The following is a 20340-nucleotide window of genomic DNA, read 5'->3' as shown; positions in this document are numbered from 1 at the left end:
AGAAAAGACAAAGGAATGTGGGGAACAAGGACCCGCAACCACGGCGCATAGAACAATGCTACATCCGGTCCTCCAATCCGCCGTCCGCACCGTCCACATAAGACCATCCAGACCGTTCGTTTATCGTCATTCGGAAACAAACTCGACGCGTGAGCTTGACGCGATAATCGGGCGGCATCGATGTCTTAAAAAAAAGGACCAACAGCAGATCTTTTTCTGTATAATTTCTTTACGCGAACGGGTGGAAGATTTGGCCTTCCACTCCCTGCCTCGTTCTTGGCTCGATATTCCCACTGCCCGCCCTGCCCCGCTTCGCCGCTTGTCACCTGCCCCTGTATCTTTTTCCCTACTGCCCGAACTGCCCGCTCTTTACCACCCCTCAGCCTTCTATACTCCCCCTGTCTCGTCCCTCTTTGTTCCACTGCAAAAGCCATCGCCCTCACTTCTCTTGTTCTCTCGTTCTCTCTCTAAACCCTCCCTCTCCCCCCAAGCCCTTCCAATGCGGGCGACTTCCGGGAGCTGGGACGGCTTCCGGAGCCCTTCTCCGCACCTCCCAGCCCCCACCGGCTTCCTTCGGGCGGCGCTCTGATCGCTGGCGACCGGAGCCTGTTCTTCTCGCCAGGAGCAGGTCGGCTTCTAGGTTTCGTGCGGTAGGCGTGCGAGAGTCAGCTAGGGTTCCGGAGGCTCCAAGAGGAAAATTCTGAGGTACGGGGTGGTTTCAAGATCTCGTTATCGGATTATCTTGTTGGATTCGATTATTTTATTTTAGGGTTACTAGTTCCAGTCATTCGGTCGGAATCCCGAGGGTTTTTTGTTTGGAGGGTTTTGCTGTTGATCTCGGAAGAGATGGGATTGGGGCCTGAGGCGGATGAAGTGGTGTCCCGGGAGAATGATGGGAAATCGGACGGAACAAACGGCAAGAACGAGAAGGAGAAGTGCAGGACGAGATGGAGGTGGGTTAAGCTTCGTTTGACTGGGTGCTTCATCTCGAGATCGAAAGTGGATACGTCTGTTAGCGGCGCCAGCACTCTTTGTGGTAACTTGCTCTGAAATGCAGACTGTTTGATCGATGCTTTTCTTGAATTTACGACTTATTAGCATTTTGAAATTTTCATTTTCTAGGAAATTTTGCTGTTCTTGGTTATTATTATTGGAATTGCTTTACGATCTATGCAAAATTATGTAGGGAGAAGTGCTTGCTGCTAAGTTTGTTTCCCTATAGGCACTTGTTTTAATTTAGCAAATAAGATTGTTCAGATAAAAGATACTGTACGTGGCAAGTTTTATATTACTGTTTACTTGGGGATATTGTGGTATCGCCTGACCAGATTTCTCGATACTTTGTTTTAAACAAAAATACTTAAATCCCAATGTTCTGGACATTCTTTTGTTGAATTATCACCAACATAAAGTGAAAGAAGCATAAAATCATGCTAGTCCGATAGGTTTAGTTTGAAGAGGTATTGAATACTGGCGAATTGGGGCTTGCCCCAGTAGTTACATCCCTTTACTTAACAACCAGATGTTCAATGTTTGAGTCTTGGATGATGCATTTCCAAGTGTTTCAACTTGGGTAATTATAGTGTTAGCAGGTCTTCTTCCCTCTCTCTATCTCTCTAATAAAAAGTACAAGTATCGGGTATTGGAGATTTCTTTCTTCAATAGAAAAAGGAGCCATAGGAATGTTGGCATTGGGAGAGATGGCAAATTTTTTTGTTTTAGGAAACTTAAGACGGGATTGGGATTTTTCATCTTTGTTTGTTCCCTCTTTGGTTCCTTTTTTTTCTTTCCTCAAAATGCAGTATAGAAAATGTGCAAGTTCTAAATGGGTGGTATAGAAAGGATGAACGGGAATTAGGATGGAGGGCAATTGGATGCCCCTTTAACAGGGGCTTATGAGAATGAAGAAATTTGAGTGATGAGTATCATGGAGAAAAATCATAATAACCCACTTTAGCCCATCAATTAAGGAGAAGTTAGTGGTTTCTTTTTACCTCATGGTAACCTGCTTTACCCTTCATCAATGAAGGAGAAGTTAGTGGTTTTCTTCTTACCTTGATCTCAGCCTTTTCGTTTGCTTATGTAGGGGAATCGGCTCTGCAAGAACGAAATATGCCTCTCTCTTAGATACCAGTGACTTAAAGAACATGGCTGTCAATGTTAATTATTCATGTCAAAGTGGAAAGCAGACATCAGAAGAAGGATTAAGTACCATGTGCTGCAGCATTGCTAGTCATATGCTGGCATAGTTGATAGAACACCATATTATGCTGTGTCATGATGTATAGGTTATGTGCTCAATCATGTGCAATGACAAAAAAGAATTAGTGTTGTTTCATATCATACCAATGTTGATTTATGTCAACAAGCATGTGTGGCTGTGCATGTGATGTAAACCAATAAATACTGGAAAGTACATGTAAAGGTGGGTCATGGCATAGGTCCTTGTGCCTTGCCCATACCTAGTCAACATGATATATTTCTTATAAGCTGTGTTACCTAGACATTTGTGCTCAGCTCTAATAAATCCATGTTGGATACATGTCAAAGCTGGATAATTATTAGACACTTGGATATTTATGAAATTATATAATTTCCATGTGGAAAGATAAGTAGAGAGCTGAGTGCTTCCAAAATTGTGTTTGACCCCCATTTTCATGTAGAAGTGAGTGTTTATTCATTTCAGTGATGGGTTAAGCATTTAGCTATTGAACTAACTTTTCAAATATTAATTTTCTTATATCTTTTAAGTTAATTGGAAAGTTTGAATGAGAAACATGTGTCGGAAGACTTTAACATACAATATCTTCTGAGGTACTGTTTGGTAGGGGATGATATTTCACATCACCCCAGTGATGTGAGTTAGGTGATGTGATCACCTTATTTGGTATTGCAAAATTCCATTCGATGATGAAGGATCCAGTGATAAATTCTGTGATAGCATCACTGCACAATACAGTGATGCTATCACTACACATACCTCAGGTGATAGCACATCACCGGGTACTGGTGATGTGCTGAAATTATTTTGGGACAAAAATATCTTTAGTCAGTAAATTGGGAAGAAAATAAAAATCCTCCACATCTTTTTTTATAGATGCCTATCTACTAGATGTATTTTTTATTTTTATTAGCAGGTTTAGTTAAATGATATGGATATCTTTTATTTATTTATTAGATATCTATTTTATTTCTATAGATAGATATGGTTAATTCACATGGATGGATCATGCTAAATCTTTCATGCTTTTTTTTTTTAATTTATTTTGATGGACTAAATCATTCTTAATGGGCAGCCCTGATATTGATGGTCAAAATTGGTTGAGCCTAGTCAAGTCTAATTATATATAATATTATCGTAATATCATTTTAATAGGTTCATCAAAATAAATATCCATAATAATAAATAAATAAATAGATAAATAATATTATTATTACTACTGCTACATATTTTTGTGAGGAGTTATAAATGAAGAATGTTTAATCAAGTTGTAGAGTAATTATTATGTACTAATGTATAAGGTTATTTATGGTATTTTATATATTATCATTATCACTATTTGATGATATACCAAACACAGTGAAGTTTTATTTTCAGTGATATACCAAACACGGTGATTACATATCGTTATACGTTATCATTATCACTATTTGGTGATATACCTAACACAGTGAAGTTTTATTTCTAGTGATATACCAAACACGGTGATTATATATCATCTTAGTAATTGCACATCACCCCAGTGTTCATATCATCTCATTGATCACATCACTCCAGTGATTACATCACCGATGATATACCAAACAGCACCTTAATATTTATTTTTGATATTAAACAACTAATATTAAAGGTAGAAATATGTAAAATTTAGTTAAAATTATAATTTATCCTATGTATCCCCATAGCTTTTTGTCTTCCTTCTTATCTAGCCAAACATCTAGATGTCTTGTGTGCATCTGATTCCTATATCCACGTCCATGCATATTCTGCTCACATGCATGGACATATACAACATGATACTTACAAGTCAAGAAAATAAGTGTAACAAACTGGGGTTTATAATTGAGTCTGAATTTTTTGGGCAAAATTTGCCTATATACATGCTCATCTAGTAAATTTAGTAGGTGAGATATGATTAGTTTATTGCTGTGAACATCAAACCAATGGACTGTGCACTTGGATTGTGGACAATAACGTTGATTATGGCCTATGGAAAATATGTAAGTAGCAATGCAAGTATTTTGATTTAAGATAATCTAATTATTCACTAGATTTTATACAAATGCTATGCCATATATATTTATTTACTTACTTTTAGATAAATTTACATGAGCATGAGTATGTGTTTAGTTAATAGAAATTTCATTATTTGAGAAGCGACATTGCTATTATAACTATTTGAGTGAATTTTCTATAGTTTGGGAATCGCCTTTTTTTTTTTTTTTTATAGACATGGTTTGTTGACAATGGGCTGCATAATTGGGGGTAGCCCTTCCCCAAACCCCCCTAACACCACCCATAAAAAAAACTTAATGAAGGTGAGATTCGATCCCAAGCAAGGTACATTGTATAGGTACTAGGGGTGTAAATGGATCGGGTCGGATTGGATCATATGAGTGACCCTGATCTGATCTGGTTCGTTGATCGGGTCAGATATTAGACCCAAATCCAGCCCATAAGAAGATCGGGTTGGGTCGAGTTGGGTCTATGATCAAATTTCTTGACCCAACAGATCATTTTGGTCCGGTTGGGTCCATTTATAACCTGACTCTAGTCTATGAAATGTGGGTCCAATTCGGATCTGGATTGGATTTGGATCAACATAGAAATAGTTGTTGACAACAACCATTTATTTCATAAATAAGTTGAGAATATCCTTCACCCATGTCCAGGATGCAACCAGAGCTTCAATTAATGCTTGAAGTGTACACAGGCCTTGATTTAGGCCACTTCCCACTTTCAAAAAAAAAAAAAAAAACTTCACCACTTCCAAGATATAAAAAACAGTAAGGAGTACATCTAAATCCGATCTTTTTGTTCTTAAAAGGCTAAAGCAATGATTCCAATGCCTGTTTCAAAGAGCATAAGTCTGACGGCTGGCCACCTTACACAAAGAACTTCCTGGCGCCAACTTTATGGCCGAATTGTTACTTTGATTGGCACTCATAATGTGGAGACTAAAATCGGCCATGTGACCCAATACCACAATATAAACATGATATATGATGTCTCATTTACATGGCTCCAGCACGAAAACAAACCAAGTTGCATCAATATAATGACTTAGTTGAGAGGAAATAGAGATGCTTGGCTCAACTGCAAATTGATGATGTTGGCTAATAAACTAATGTTAGCCTACAGGGAAGATCCTATTTGTCATAGATAAACTCAAGAATTGATGATTAAAGAATATTGTTGAGTATCATATCATTAGCAATAGTAAGATTGAGAAAGCTCTTTAAATTTCATTTTCCATTTTCTATAACATAAACAACAAAAATAATAATGCTAATAACAATAATTACTATTAGTATGGTGCAGTGATAAACAGAAAAATATAGATAACAATAACAACAATAATAAGGATACTGATGACAGAAAGGGGAGAGAGGATTGGATTATATGTTCCTAAACTAAGTAAAAAAGGGTAGCCATCCATGAGCTTATCAAATATATTCGGGTCCTATATTGGGTTCAGACCGGATCGGGTCTAAATTTAATAAAACCCAGATCCAACCCAAAAAATAGAACGGGTCCAATTTTAGAATCTGACATGGCTTCACGGTCTTTTAAAATGGTTTGGGTCAGGTCTAAGTGGGTCAGGTCGGATTGGGTCAAAGGTCAATCCACCCCATTTGCAGCCTTAATAGGTACTTGCATCTGTACCAGTTGGCCTGATGGCATGGTATGTTTTCGTACCGTACTATGCCATTTCGATCCATTTCGGACTTCTTTTTTCATTTTCAAATTTGAAATTGAAGTTGGCAAGGGTGCCAACTTCAGTTCAAAATTCGAAAATAAAATAAAATGAAATTGAAAAGAGCTAAGGGTTGATATTGAAAAATAATAAAAATGGCTCTTCCCTGCTTTTGAGCCCTCACTCGTCGTAGTGTTGGGGTTGAGAGTGAGAGAGAGGAAGGGAGGGAGGGAGAAAGGGGGAGAGAGAGGAGGAGGATGGGTTTCTTACCAATGACGTCGGAGAGAGACAAGCATCAGTGGATGTGTGCTTCTAGCAGTCTCGAGCGCTGGAGGGGGATCCCAAACGTTGAGGGAGGTGAAACATCATGAAGGGGGCAATGGGGCCTATTAATCCAGCCAGGGAGGGGAGAGAGCAAGTTTTAATGGAGTGAACTGATTTAATTGGCAGAATCGTGTCGATCAGTGGCCGGTCCGGTTCGGTACGCTCTAATCGATCAGTTCAGCGTGGTTCAACATACCATGATCCCAGGCATTTAGTTAAACTGCCAAGGAATTTTATGAATATGTTTTCTTAATAAAATAATTTTAACATCTTGAAATTTAAATGTTTAAGCATAAACATGTGGACTAACTTAAAATGGTTACCCTTATGTCATCACTTGTTAATGGTGCAATAAATCGTAAGGACATACATGAAGGTGCTTGCCCAAGTATGAGATGGCTGTTATGTGCCTAGGTAGCCGCATAGGCACCTGTTTGCATGATTGCAATGATTGGGATGTATGAATGCAATAGATACCTAAATTGTGGATTTGCTAGTTGCTTTAGGTTGGACCATCTAGATTCGTTGGTAATGCCTATGAGAATGCTGATTAACATATTTATATTTAGGTGAATGAAATTTCCGTAGGTTTACTAATTTGGGACGAGTTATTTCTCTTGTCATATGCTTAGTGCATTGCTAGACAAACATGCAGATTTCTAAGTACAAATTAGGGAGGAATAAGGCTTTCTAATTTAGTTAACTCATCCAAGGTTTTAAATATCGTGCGACGGAACCATGCTAGTTTTTCCGTGGAATGGATGCCCCTACATCCTGCCACTCGGGACTATGAATGCCTGTTTTGTTCCAATTCATTCTTGACTTGTCCCATCCCTACACTTAGGTTGGTGTCTTGTCTTGATACTAGGGATGGTCTGGTGCCTTGACATCCCACTAGTATTTAAAACCTTGATCTCATCTTCCTAGTTTAGTTTATTTTGGGAATTGAATGGTTTGAAGTAATCTACAAAGGGTTGTTGTCAGCACCTTTTCTTTTGGAAAGGTGAGGCATGCTACAGTTGAGCCATTTGATGGGCATTGTGAAACTTCTTTGGTTTATGTGATGTCATGTGTATGACAATACAAGAAGTCATCAGATGTTTTAATGGCTATTAAACTATTTGACAAAGTGCCTATTATATGAAGCATATTGTGTCCGCAGGAAGCTCCTCTCATGACCATTGTGTCATACAGAAACTATAATATTATTTTAGTCAAGCATGGTTTGTAGGAAATGTATATCAAGATTCAAAAAGGATGTGCTAACAATATGATGAGTCTTTCTAGGGAGGCTTCTTGGAAGTACCCAGTGTTTTAAAAGCATTTGGTGGACATGTAGCGGTCGAGGGGTTCCATGGCATGCAACAAATGGCCAAGGAGATGAGTGCAAGGTTGGTTGCTAAAAAGATATTAGTATTTTACATTATGAGTCATCCAATGAACAATGTCTCCCATGAATTCATGCGTTTGGTTTAAGATTCAATGAGTAATAATATGTACGACCAATTGCTATCTATATTACATGTCAATCACTACATCAAATTAATTAATTGCGTTCCTACGGTGTCGCAACTTAAAACATTATATGATTATTTAAGAAAGTAAAATGTTAAAAATAGAGGATTGATTGTGAGGAGTGGGGTAGAGGAAGTCATGGTGCTTTCTTATTATACATATTCTTAAAAAAAAAATAAAGAAATCCACTTCAAAATTGTTTTATGTCTGCCGTATTGCTCGCCGTGAGCTAGGACGCCATGCTAGGTGCCACAGGTCAGGACATGGTGATTCAGACCCAAAACTACTGTGGCATCTGCAATGACCTTTTTTAAGAATAATGTCAATTACCACCTTTTGAGGACAAAGATATATGGATGAAAAGTCATTGAGAAGTTCGAGATGATCATTATTGTCCATTTCATTATCCCAAGAGGTGTCTTTACATTGATTGAAGAAGTGACTGGAAGCTTATTAGCATTGTCTTTAAAGAATCTGCATCTAAATTGAGACGACAATTCCATTGATTGAAGAGTAAGCTTAATTTTTAAGAGAGTCCAATTATAGAAAATTTGAGTTAATGACATTTTTGTGGTACATGGCCATGTGTTTCTTGACCCTTAAACTAAAACACTAAATGAATTAAAGGACCATAAATCATGTATTGTTCATGATTAGATAGCTATTAAATTTGAGCTGACTGTGGATCTGGGTCGAAGCAGGTCTTGTTGGACAGGGGTTTGGTGTGACCGATTCTTGATCCAAAAGATTCTGTCCAAGAATTTGGCCAGATCTAGTCTATTCCATTTTAGTGTTTGCTTAAGTTGGGCACATATTAATTGCTTTAGGTTTTCACCTCGGTGACCCATGTTGAACCCAAAGAACCCATGGTTCATGTTTGTTCAGGATTAGGTCAGGGTCCAATTTTCATGTCACGTAGCCATGTCAGAGCTTCTGTTAGATTCAAAAACTTGTTCATAGGAAGAATTGCTTAGAGTGAAATGCTGATCTTAATATAAAAAATGATGCTTAGATTGAAATTGGAGTATCAACCAAAGGAGCTTGATTACTGCCAGGGACTGTGGATAAGGAGTGAAGACAATCTAGAAACCAATATTGTCTAGATCGGGATGGAGTTGTAAATCATAAAGAGCATCAAATCAGATAGAATTGTGGATGGGATTTTGGGTTGTAAAATTCTTTCCATTTTCTTCAAAAATTTCAAAATGTAAAACAAGTTGAGAAATTAAATGAGTCAACCATCGAGTACATGAATGAAAAATACAAGTCCTACAGCTAGTTTCCAGAATCATAAGCCCTCGTATCAAAGGGTGGTTGTGAAAGTATGAAGATTTGTGGATTTGGCCCTTGTAGCTTCATGAAGTCCAAAAGTTTCTTTTCCTTGTATTTTAGTAAGTTAAAATTCCTAATGACCTCGCGAATGCTATGTACTTGAGGTGTATTAATCATAAAAAGGTTAAGTTTAAAAGCCACACATTCACACAAGGTATAGAAGTTGCACTTTCATTCTCCTATCACCAAGGCATGGATAGGCCCGAGACATGGGCTTTTTCAAGGTTCAATTCCTGCTCGATGTTCCCAAGCCATTTGTCTTCTTCTTGAGGCTAGGAGGCCTATTTGACACCATTCTAATGGTTAGGCTGCCTAAACCAGAATTGAGGTAGTAAAGGCACACTTGCCACCTCTCTCTCTCTCTCTCTTCCCCCCCCCCAACAAAAGAATATGGAGAAGGAAAAATGCAATGCTGGTTTTTAGAAATAATAGGAAGGGAAAATATAACATTTGGTTATGCCCCTTGTGCTTACAAGGCTCATAAAGTAAGATGCTGGCAATCTTGGCGATCAATTAATAATTTATTCAGATATAAGCTGAGATTTCAGTCATTGTTTCAATAGGATTGTTTGAGATATGCCTTGCCTCACACCTTTGAATATACCACTCCAAAAATAGCTTGAGGCTCTTGGTTAGGGTTGGAGATGAAGTTTGCTAGGTGGTTGTTGCAACCTTAATGTACATAAAAACTCTTATGAAGCTTGTGGTTGCCGGGCCCCCTTGTCCAATGCCTTCCCTTCTCAAGATTGTTGTTTTGCACAATTGCACCGCACTCCGATGAACCTAGTCCTTGGCTGCCACCATCCTCCCAACTTGGGAAGCCCCACTTTCCCTCCCATAAGTCCCACTCCCATCCTGAAATTGCGACCCGCACCCGTTCCCCCCACCTCACAATCCAACAACCTTAGAGCTTTGCCTTATAATTCTATGATGGTAACAAATTGGCTGTTACAATATTAAAAACCTCTTCTTAAAAAATATATAATAATATCCAAATCCATCAAATCTGAATTATGCCTCAAACTTTCTTTCTCTATCTCCTACGTAGGTCGCTCACTGGCAATAGCTGATTGCTCACCTTTCATGGTTCATGGAGTGCCATTTGCATAGCTGCTTTGCCCATGCTTATGAGTTATGACAATAATTTGGCATGCTTGTGATCCCGTGTTGCGGAATTCCATGCTCATTAATTGTGTTTCTCTTATATGACCTTTTCCATCCCTTCCTAATAATAAACCTCTGGAAATTCTCAGATTTTCACCATATGATATTCTTTCATCTTTCCATTGTGAAGCATGTCTTCAATGCCTTATAGAAATATAACAGCATACATCTTTTTGAAAATTAGATTTGGCTTATTGCTGCTTTTTAAGAACTGATAAGTCCAATTTAAAAAGAAACTTGTACATCTCTAATTTAGAAATAAATTATGCATATCCATAAGAAGGTGATGCATACTTCTATTAGTTGTCTCAATAAGTAACAATGCCTACTAGGTTGACACTTGACAGTGCTAAATTGCCCTCTCTCCTCATGCTTTCTTATTTTAGGATGGAAACTTTCTATTTTTTGAGCAACCATGTGATAAATACTTTATATACATTATACAAAATTAATGATAAACTATGCAAATTAGAAAAATCTTTATTTTTAATTAAACTTTATTTATAATTATTAGGATAAGGTAAAATGTATATTAGAAAGTCTCAAAAGACTGTCCCATCAATGTAGAAATTCTAGTTGTGCCCTTGATGTGGGGTACAACCAACATCTTGCACATTGAGTTATTTCCTTGTATGAGAGGCACATACATTCCTGGGAGCCATGTCTTTTGACATGTGCATAGGAGCCATGTTTTTTGCACCTAAATGATTATAACATTTAATTAGAAGTGGGTCACTTCGAGGGGTATTTTAAGCGGGGGAATCTGAGAGCTGGGGCCTCTCTAACTTTAGCCGTTTTTCTTTTCTTCGAGGCTGTATGCCTTGCCACTGGCTTAGGGGTGCAGGTGGCGAAGTCGAAGATTCTTCTGTCGTGCTCTAGCCATAGAATCCAGCATCTTGTGGCAAGCCATCCAATCCGAGCAACATTTCTCTCTTTGGGAGGGATGCACGCCATGGAACGCACAGATCTGTTTGGCAGCTTCTCTTTCAATTGAGCTCGATGGATGTTGTCTATGAATGGTGGTATCTGGGCTAAAGAAAGATGAGGAGAAGAGAGTGGATGGAAATTGATTAGGCACCCAAGACTCTTAGGTGATTGAGGTGAATGTCAATGGAATTTCTTACAGGTTAGGCAATTGATGACAAGATGGAATCGATTAGGTATCCAAGTCTAATATGTAGTGGATTGGGGTTTTAAAAGAAGAGACCTGTTACATCTTGATATTGTTTGTTAGATACTTAATATCCAATCAATTTTCTAGGGTTGCCAATGGCCACATCTTAAAATGTTTTTTTAGCAATGAGTGTGTTTGATTATCGATAAAAAGGCGCTCCTATAGGTTAACTTTGTAGTAGTGGACTCTCACATTCTTTACGCTTCTTAGTTTTTCAAATAATTTGATGGGGGAGAAGAAAAAAAATCTCTTCAACTTGCTTGACTCAAATCTCTTACAAAATTCAAGAAGACGATAAACTATAAAGAAGTTGGGTAGAAAGCATGGTAAAACCCACTTTACTTTCTTTCCATCAATATGTGTACAAATCTATGCTATAAAGCCTCTATTTATATAGTGAGATTTGTCCCCTAATTCAGGTTGGATTCCTCTCCTACTTGGTCAGGGCTGAGTTTTTCCAAAATAGAAAAAAATACTACAAAAGTTTCCAAAACTAGGTAGAAACTATATGTCAACTTCTACATCAATTTTGCCTTCTATCGTATCGCATTCTTCTCAAATTGAGAGATATAGCTTAGTCAAAAATAAAAAATGACAGTTTTATTTTACCAAGCATTTCAGAGGCCTACATGGACCATAGATTTACTATTTCCTATACTTATATTCATTCAGGAATATTCACATAACTTGTTCCTTTTTGAGATTCTAAAAATCTTTGGCTTTTAGCTGTTTAAACATTGATCCCAGTTCATTTCCTGAATTTGAAAAGTAGAAGGCTTTAAGTTTCTTCTTAAAATTTTCTTTTGTTTGTACGAGATATGTTGATGTCTTCCTTGAGTGTCAGTTAAGATATGTAAGTATCGGATGATATGATGAACAGATATGTTAAATGGATAATTTTACATGTTTTTTTTTATAGGATTTCATTATCTTCATAATTCATACTGCCTGGTAAGTAATAAATAACATGATATATAAAAAGAAGATAAGAGGTATCGCCACAGCTTATTTCTGTCAATTAATTTTAATTGGGATGTTAAATATAAAAAATGTTGCATTTAAGGATATACACACACAACAAATGAAAATAGTTAATGTAATTAATGAAAACATAAAATAGTTGTTCAAGTACATGCCTGCCTTATGGTAGCAAGTTTTGTTCTTGGACATACAATATGTGGTCAAGCGCATGCATGCCTTTTACCATATGGCCATTTTTGACATTATGGTCTTGTGTACTGCCTCATACTATCTGCTATGGGGCATACCATACCATACAAGTACTATATCAGTATGATATTTCATACCGTACCGACACTTGGTATGCTATCTCAATACCTAACCGCATACTGACACTGTAATAGGATGGTGTATATATATATATGATCTGATACCGAGACATCGAACCTTGCTCGACATTCTATTATTAAACATATCTACTCGTGACAAATTGCTCAACATTTCCAACTCTGCTTATATCAGCTAAGTGTTTAATCCGAACACTTAATATGACTGATAATTAATGTGTTACATTGAGTGCCTATATCCATGCCCATGCCTCTTCTTTTGTCATCGTTTTCCAACTTCAATCTTGTGTAGTGAATATCCATTTCGAAATCCATGTATTAATGTCTATAAGGTTTGGTCACAGCTGTCTTTTTGATTTGATCATCTAATTTCTTTCCATTTTGTTATGTTTTTCATATCTTCTCAGGTATTGGTTGATCTGTGCTGTTTTCTTTGTTTTCTTGCTACAGTTATACTGCCATTTCCTCTTTTGGGATAAAAAATTATCATGCATGAAGAAAGCTATGGGTCTCTGTATCCTTTTGTCATTTCTTCCATCAATAATAATTGCATCAAATGAATAGACATTAAGCAATCCATGCCTATTCTCTGCCATGATCTTCTTTAACACCTCATGTTTTGATATTTCTATTTATATTACCTGATAATTAACTCATTTTCTGACTTTCACAGTAGCAGCAACTTTTGATTGATAGCAGCCCCTTTATTTTTTTTTGGTAACAATGACAGCCTATTTAAGAATCATTATTTTGTGCTTGGACCAGCAGAAAATAAATCCACAAATGATGCTAGCGGGGACCAACCTGCTGTTCCATTGGTCTCCGGTTCTACAACCACTAGTAATGCAGAAAGTAGTGTATCTACTCCTAAAATGGGTGACGAACTCAAAGTTGCTTCTCAGCTGCGAAAATTCACTTTCCATGAGCTCAAGTTAGCCACAAGAAACTTCAGACCAGAGAGTCTACTTGGAGAAGGAGGCTTTGGTTGTGTTTTCAAAGGTTGGATTGAGGAGAATGGAACCGCTCCTGTAAAACCTGGTACAGGACTTACTGTTGCTGTGAAAACACTTAATCATGATGGTCTTCAAGGGCATAAAGAGTGGCTTGTATGTCGCTTACTCCTTCCATTTCGAGACATCACAAAATAATTTACTAGAATTTCCTTTTGTGTAGAGGTTCTTCCACATACCGGAACTCATGTTTTTGCAGGCTGAAGTTAATTTTCTTGGTGAACTTCTGCACCCGCATTTAGTTAAACTTGTAGGTTATTGCATAGAAGAAGATCAGAGGTTGCTGGTGTATGAGTTCATGCCTCGTGGGAGTTTGGAGAATCATCTTTTTAGAAGTATGCAACTGCCTATATCATGAATCTATTTCAATTCTTTTTGTATCTTGCCATGTTATGCTTGCAGTCTCTTTTGGTTTCTTTGTGTGGTTGTTCTGTTAGTTGAGAAATTTTTGCCAATGAAGCAAGTACGTTTGTTATCTTTGTTTCCGCTTGCTTTTAACACCTACTATGATGCTGTTTTAAACTGGAATAGAGTTATTTGTCTAAGTCATATAAGATAGTCTGGATTTCATAATAATCAAAAGTTTTCAGTTGCAAGCCTTAAGATCACAAGAAATCTAGCTGCTTTTTGTTACATTTTCAATGAGAGGGCCAAGGGCATAACATACAGTTTACCTTTCTTGTCAGGCTTTATAGTTTCTAGTATTATTAACAAAGCTTACTGCTTTTAGATGAAAAGACTTTGATATAGTTGAGTCAGTTATTTCTTTCTTGTTCCTTAATTTTTCAGAAAAAAATGGACCTTATGATGCACCCAACTCTTTAGAAGCAATTCCATCATGATGCTGTTATTGGCATGTGACTCTGGTGGTGCTTAAGATCTGCTGGCTAACATATGGGAGCTGTCAGATCTCTATTCTTTTGTTTTATTAAGAAACAGTATAACTTGTCTCACATCTTAATTGTCAGAAGCAGCATCATCATAAAACACTTGATCAGTTACAACTCCCTGAGCTGAATGCTATAATTCCATGCATTATCCAAATGATTTACATTTGTTTTTTGATATCCCCTTCCAACCTCCTTCAGTTGTTCCGAGAAATCAAATACTTCCACTTACATTCAATTGCTTTTTGTCTCATTATAAAGATACTCTCCTCCGCACCCAATTTCCACTACCAATTCCCCTTTAAAAATAAATTAAACCCAAAATCTTCAACTGGAGACAAAACTGATTATTTTTTACTTTTTCTTTGGAGTTCTGAACTTGTCCTTAGCTGTGGAGTCTCAGCATGATAGATACACAAAAATGCTTTAGAACACTCGTATCTTTCTGGGCAGTTAATATATTCCACTGGAGGACCTGGATGATTACTTTAATTGGTTACGACTGGCTGTGTGCAGTAGGTAGTGGTTTAATTAGAATGTATCTTAAAACTAAGGATATTTGTTTGTAGAGAAGTAAATCCTATACTGCAGTTTTGCATACTGCGTACTCTTGATGATGATATGATATAAGCTTTATCCTTCTAAATTTTCTACCTGAAAATGCAAGTATGTAGATGACTGGAAAATGCACATGGAAGGCTTTTTTATTTCCTATGGATTATTTTTCTCTGTAGTTTTGGTTACCTCATTCAATGTCTGAAAATATTGCACCCTTTTTGGAATGTGGGGCATGCATGTCTGATAGACCTTTTTATGATTGTTACTAGACTTCAGGTTGATATTAAAATCTCATGTAAATGGTGATGCTAACGTTGAATAGCACGATGCTTATTTAACCCAGTTATCTATATAGGGCTGTAAAACAAACTAAGCAGCTTGAGAAAGCTCGATTCAAGCCCAGTTCGGAATTAAACAAACCAAGCTTGAATTAGCAAAAAAAGCTCTAAATTAATTTCAAGCCGAGCCCAAAATTGACCCGGCTTGATTAGGTTTGGCTTGAGAAGGCACCAATATGCTTATATTGTATACCATGTTATAATATATAAATATTTATATTATTTTGAGTTTGGGCTTTAGCGCAGCAGTAGGTTTGCTCCATTGTAACCTGGGCATCACAGTTAGAAACATGGAAACAGCGTCTCACATATGGGGGTAAGGTTTTGTACATCGATCCTCCCCAAACTCTACGATGGTGGGAGCCTCATCCATTGGGATGCCCATTATATAATATATATTATTTTGCATATCATATATGATATATTATTAAATGATATTATATATTACATTATACATAATGGACCATTTGATCAAGCCTTTGATTTTTTTTTTTTTGTTATTCTTTGAGTCAGTTAAATGTTAAAACAAGCTCAAATCAAGCTTGTATCAAGATTTAGTTCCAGGTCGAATGGATTTCAGCTCAACTTAGGATTATCAAGCTGATCAATTATGCTCCTGTTCAGTTTGGTTTTAAATTGAGCTTAAAATCTCAACATAGTGATAAACAAATCCAGCTTGATGTTAGAGTTCATGCTCAAGATTAATTTTGAACCAGGCTTGATCAAGCTGGGCTCAATTGCATCCCTAGTTATGTAGTTTCATTGCTTGTATACTGTTTGCTTCACTCTTTGTTTCCGTTATGAAAAGGATGAGGAGTCTATCTGGGAACATACTGATTTCTTGACAATTTTATCTGTCCACAACCATGATTTGTAGAACTAAAATAGCTGTTCGTGAATGGAGACAATCACAATCTTACAACTTTTGTCACAGTAATAATTATGGCAATCATCCCTGTTCTTCAAACATCAAATTTGGAGAACTATCTCTGTGTTGGCAAAGACACTAGGCATGAGCTCGAGGATGTCAATTTTGTACTGCAACTCTTTAACTGAAAATTATAATTGGAATATAGCATATAAAATTCCTAAGATTGACATAGCTATTCATAGCATGTTAAATTAAGAAATTTATCCACTCTTTTCCACGATTTTCTGCTTCTATTGTACTTGTTAGCCATGCCTTGCATGGGCTGGCTGCTCGAGCTAGCTCTCGCTTCCTAACAAAAGGTAGTTAGGGGATGGCATCAATTAAGGAACCGGACACAAGACAAGGATTTGGGGCTGGGTCGGGATGTGGTTTTTCCATTTCTCCACTCTACAATCACCCTCTAAAAGAGAAAGAGTCCGTACAGGCTAAAGAGGGACTTGTTCTTTTAACTCCAGCTCTGACCCAACGTTGGGATTCCTCCTTTTCAAGTAGTTCTTTCAGAATCCGTTGATACGAGATTGAGATTCAACTGATAGCAGATAGATTAATAAAGTCCGAGTGTCTCCGTCATCCCTTGCGCTTAAAAAGAAAGACTACAACTATAAGCTCGTCGCTTAGGTCTGCTTGCTTTGGTCAAATCGTGATAAAATCAACCAACTAGTATTGTCCATCTGGCTGGCCTTGCATATTTCCATTTTTTTGGTTACTATGTTGGCTCTTTTCAGCAATTGCTACTACTGCTTTTCTTATTTGTTGAGAGGAGCGGGGTTGTGGTGCATGAGCTAACAGATTCTATTTCAAGGGCATGTGTTAATGAGTTGATTTAGGGATTTAGGGATAGCACTATGTTTCACAGAATTTCCGCCGCACGCAGCCCACCCCCTTGGGACAAATGTGGCTATGCCCCTGCTGTGGTCTTTACATATATCAACAACCTTGAAAGATGTAATTTTTGTATTCTCAAATTTGAATGCTTGAGCATCGTACTGTCTTTTACTATCTTGAACTGCTTGGTTAACATCTATATTGTGTAACAGGATCTCTTCCACTCCCGTGGTCTGTTAGATTGAAAATTGCACTTGGAGCTGCGAAGGGTCTTGCCTTTCTTCATGAAGAAGCGGAAAGACCAGTTATATATCGTGATTTTAAGACGTCTAATATTTTGCTTGATGCAGTATGAAACTGAACTTCCTGGAAAACAAAAAAAAACATATATTTTCTCCCTTATTTTCCCCACTCTTTCTTCCCTGTCCGACTCTATGCTTTTCCAGGATTACAATGCCAAGCTTTCTGATTTTGGACTTGCTAAAGATGGCCCTGAGGGAGATAAGACTCATGTGTCCACAAGAGTGATGGGAACATATGGTTATGCAGCTCCAGAATATGTAATGACAGGTAACTTTACTGCAATGCTTTTATTTCTGAATTTTTGAAACAATCTGCACACGGACTTGGCATTGGTCCTGAATTTTCGAAAAAAGATGACCAAATAACAGAAATATTTTGCTAATATTGTGATGAGATTTTTTTCTGCTATATTTTTGCCAATAAATAATTATAGCTTGCTATTCCTCGAATGGATGAATCTGGTTCTTTTGTAATATTCTGAATATGTTGAGCATGAGTACTTAAGAAAGGTAACTGCAATAGGACTTGGCAAGGTACATTTATTTCTTAGTTCTTTTCTTTAAAATGATGAGAGCAAAAGCAAAATCCAGAAGGAAAATATGGTTATAGAAATATAATATCTATTATAATATAATCTTAATTACTTGTTGCTAGCCTCATGAGTATCAGCATCATCCTGTCAATCATGGCTGGCCCTTTGATTATTCCATAGTGTAACAGAGACATCGGTTGTTTGCTTCGTTGGATCTTTGGAAGGAGCACAAGCACTGCAAGAGTCTTTTAGACTATAGTTTTGCCAGTCATTGCTATTCTACTAGGCTGGCAATGCTACTGAAGATATTTACACGCAAACCTTGAGTTGTAATGATTTCGACAGAAGTTCATCGATGAACCTTGTCTGCCTATGATGTCTGTCAAAATGCTAGTTGTCCCCACGTGCTGTATTAATATTTGGACTCTTCATTTATTCAATCTCAAATCTTCCTAGCAATTAGTCTAAAAGTTCTATATTTATAAAGTGCAAATATGTTATGCCCACCACTCCCTCTCATGTTTGCTGACCCAATCATCAGGTGTAGGTACATCCCTTGTGCATTTCTTGAATCATACCCCTATGACACCCCTAGAGGAAGCTCTGTATTTTGTTAATTCTTCTTTACCATGGGGAATTAAAGTAACAGGTGCCCAGAATGGACAGAACATGGAGATAACAAGGAGACAACTTGATAGAGAAAATGAGTATGATGCTTTCAAATGTAGCTCTCATTATGTAATTCTGAAATAGTAAACTAAGCATCCATAGATGTTGCTACAGGCCAATTCAGATATTATCAATTTTCATATTTCACCATATTTATTAAACAACACAGATATGAATTGTATCCCTTCAGGTTCTTATTTTATCCATTTTAGATGCGGTTGGGTTGTATCTTTCATGCGAAAGAATGATTGATCTTCTATTGCAACATCGTTTGTTGGATCGCGCCCCACACAGCTCTCAAAGCACTTCAAACTCTGTCATTCATCAGCCTGCACAGATCTCAATGTGATGTTTGTGCGATCCATCGGTGGATTCGTGGGAAGGAAGGTGAATCATTCTTTCGCATGAAAGATACTTAACCCTACCCATTTTAGACTGCTACAATTCAGTTTGGGTGTGGTTTGGTATTTTGGCTTTTGAGTTTGCTGTGATATTCTGGCTTCTGATACGTCTCTTCTTCTTTGTACAAGGACATCTGACATCAAAGAGCGATGTTTACAGCTTTGGGGTTGTCCTACTCGAAATTCTAACGGGGAGAAGGTCTATGGATAAGAATCGACCAAATGGCCAACATAACCTGGTTGAATGGGCACGTCCCCATCTTGGGGAAAGGCGACGCTTTTACAGGCTTATAGATCCTCGCCTGCAAGGTCACTTCTCAGTTAAAGGGGCACAAAAGGCAGCTGAGGTGGCACACCGCTGCCTCAGTCGGGATCCCAAAGCCAGACCACTTATGAGTGAAGTGGTGGAAGCCCTAAAACCACTACTCAACCTCAAAGACATGGCCAGTTCATCATACTACTTTCAAACCATCCAAGGAGATCATGGTGCTGCCACTGGCAGTAATTCAAGTAGCCGAAATGGCTTGAAGAAACAAATTTCCTTCTCTAAAAATGGGCAGCAACCAATGAGGAGCCTTTCAAATAGCACGATTGATTCTCCGTACAATCAATCACCAAAGATCAATGCAGAACAGCCATGAGTTCATCCATTTCCATCTGTCGTCTCCTCAGAGGTATCGAAAACTAGGATGGGCATTAGGTCTGCAAGCTTGTGTTGATGCTGGTGCTGGGGGACATTCAACAGTGAGGTTTAATTGACATCCTGTGGATATAGGATGCTTAGGAAAGACTGATATTCCCTGTTGATTCTAAATTATCTGAATATACACCTAGTAGGGATAATTATAACTGATGCTTGTTTGTCTTACTCAAGTAATTGTCAGTTGTTTTGATATGCTAGATTCATTGCAAAGATATTCGACAGGGCTATCAGATTTTTGTTAAGAAGCAAAAAAGTGGAGTTCCCAAGAGAAGAAAAGGGTTCTATTTTCGTTCTTTTGTAATTAAATTAAACTTAACGTAGTAGGGGAGCAATTTTGTAAAATTATATCAACGAGTTATTTGAATTCTACAGGACTGCCTGGGTTGAAAATAATGAATATCATATGAACTTGCTATCGAGAACCCACAGCAAGGTTAAGTGGATGCCAT

At 37.5% G+C, this 20340-nt stretch overlaps 1 protein-coding gene across 8 annotated transcripts; it reads left to right on the top strand.

Annotated features, from left to right (window-relative positions):
- The first annotated feature begins 363 nt into the window (after window positions 1-363).
- Window positions 364-20056, top strand: LOC105040318 (serine/threonine-protein kinase PBL34). 8 transcript variants are annotated; one of them, XM_019849258.3, is made up of 8 exons: window positions 364-705; window positions 785-1036; window positions 13500-13840; window positions 13944-14079; window positions 17496-17632; window positions 17730-17853; window positions 19000-19174; window positions 19318-19454. In XM_019849258.3, the coding sequence occupies exons 2-7, from the start codon at window positions 847-849 to the stop codon at window positions 19134-19136; spliced, it is 1065 nt and encodes a 354-aa protein (XP_019704817.2). In that variant the 5' UTR covers window positions 364-705; window positions 785-846; the 3' UTR covers window positions 19137-19174; window positions 19318-19454. The 8 variants fall into 8 exon arrangements, with proteins under 8 accessions (XP_019704817.2, XP_019704818.1, XP_073110939.1 ...); XM_019849259.2 differs by lacking the exons at window positions 19000-19174; window positions 19318-19454 and adding an exon at window positions 18307-18588 and having other exon boundaries at window positions 368-705; XM_073254838.1 differs by lacking the exons at window positions 19000-19174; window positions 19318-19454 and adding an exon at window positions 18299-18588 and having other exon boundaries at window positions 369-705.
- Window positions 20057-20340: the final 284 nt, after the last annotated feature.

This window comes from Elaeis guineensis, chromosome 3, assembly GCF_000442705.2.
Source record: "Elaeis guineensis isolate ETL-2024a chromosome 3, EG11, whole genome shotgun sequence".
In the NCBI taxonomy this organism is placed as follows: domain Eukaryota; kingdom Viridiplantae; phylum Streptophyta; class Magnoliopsida; order Arecales; family Arecaceae; genus Elaeis; species Elaeis guineensis.
The sequence above is the reverse complement of the archived record's forward strand: the minus strand, read 5'-3'. Positions and strand labels throughout refer to the sequence as shown.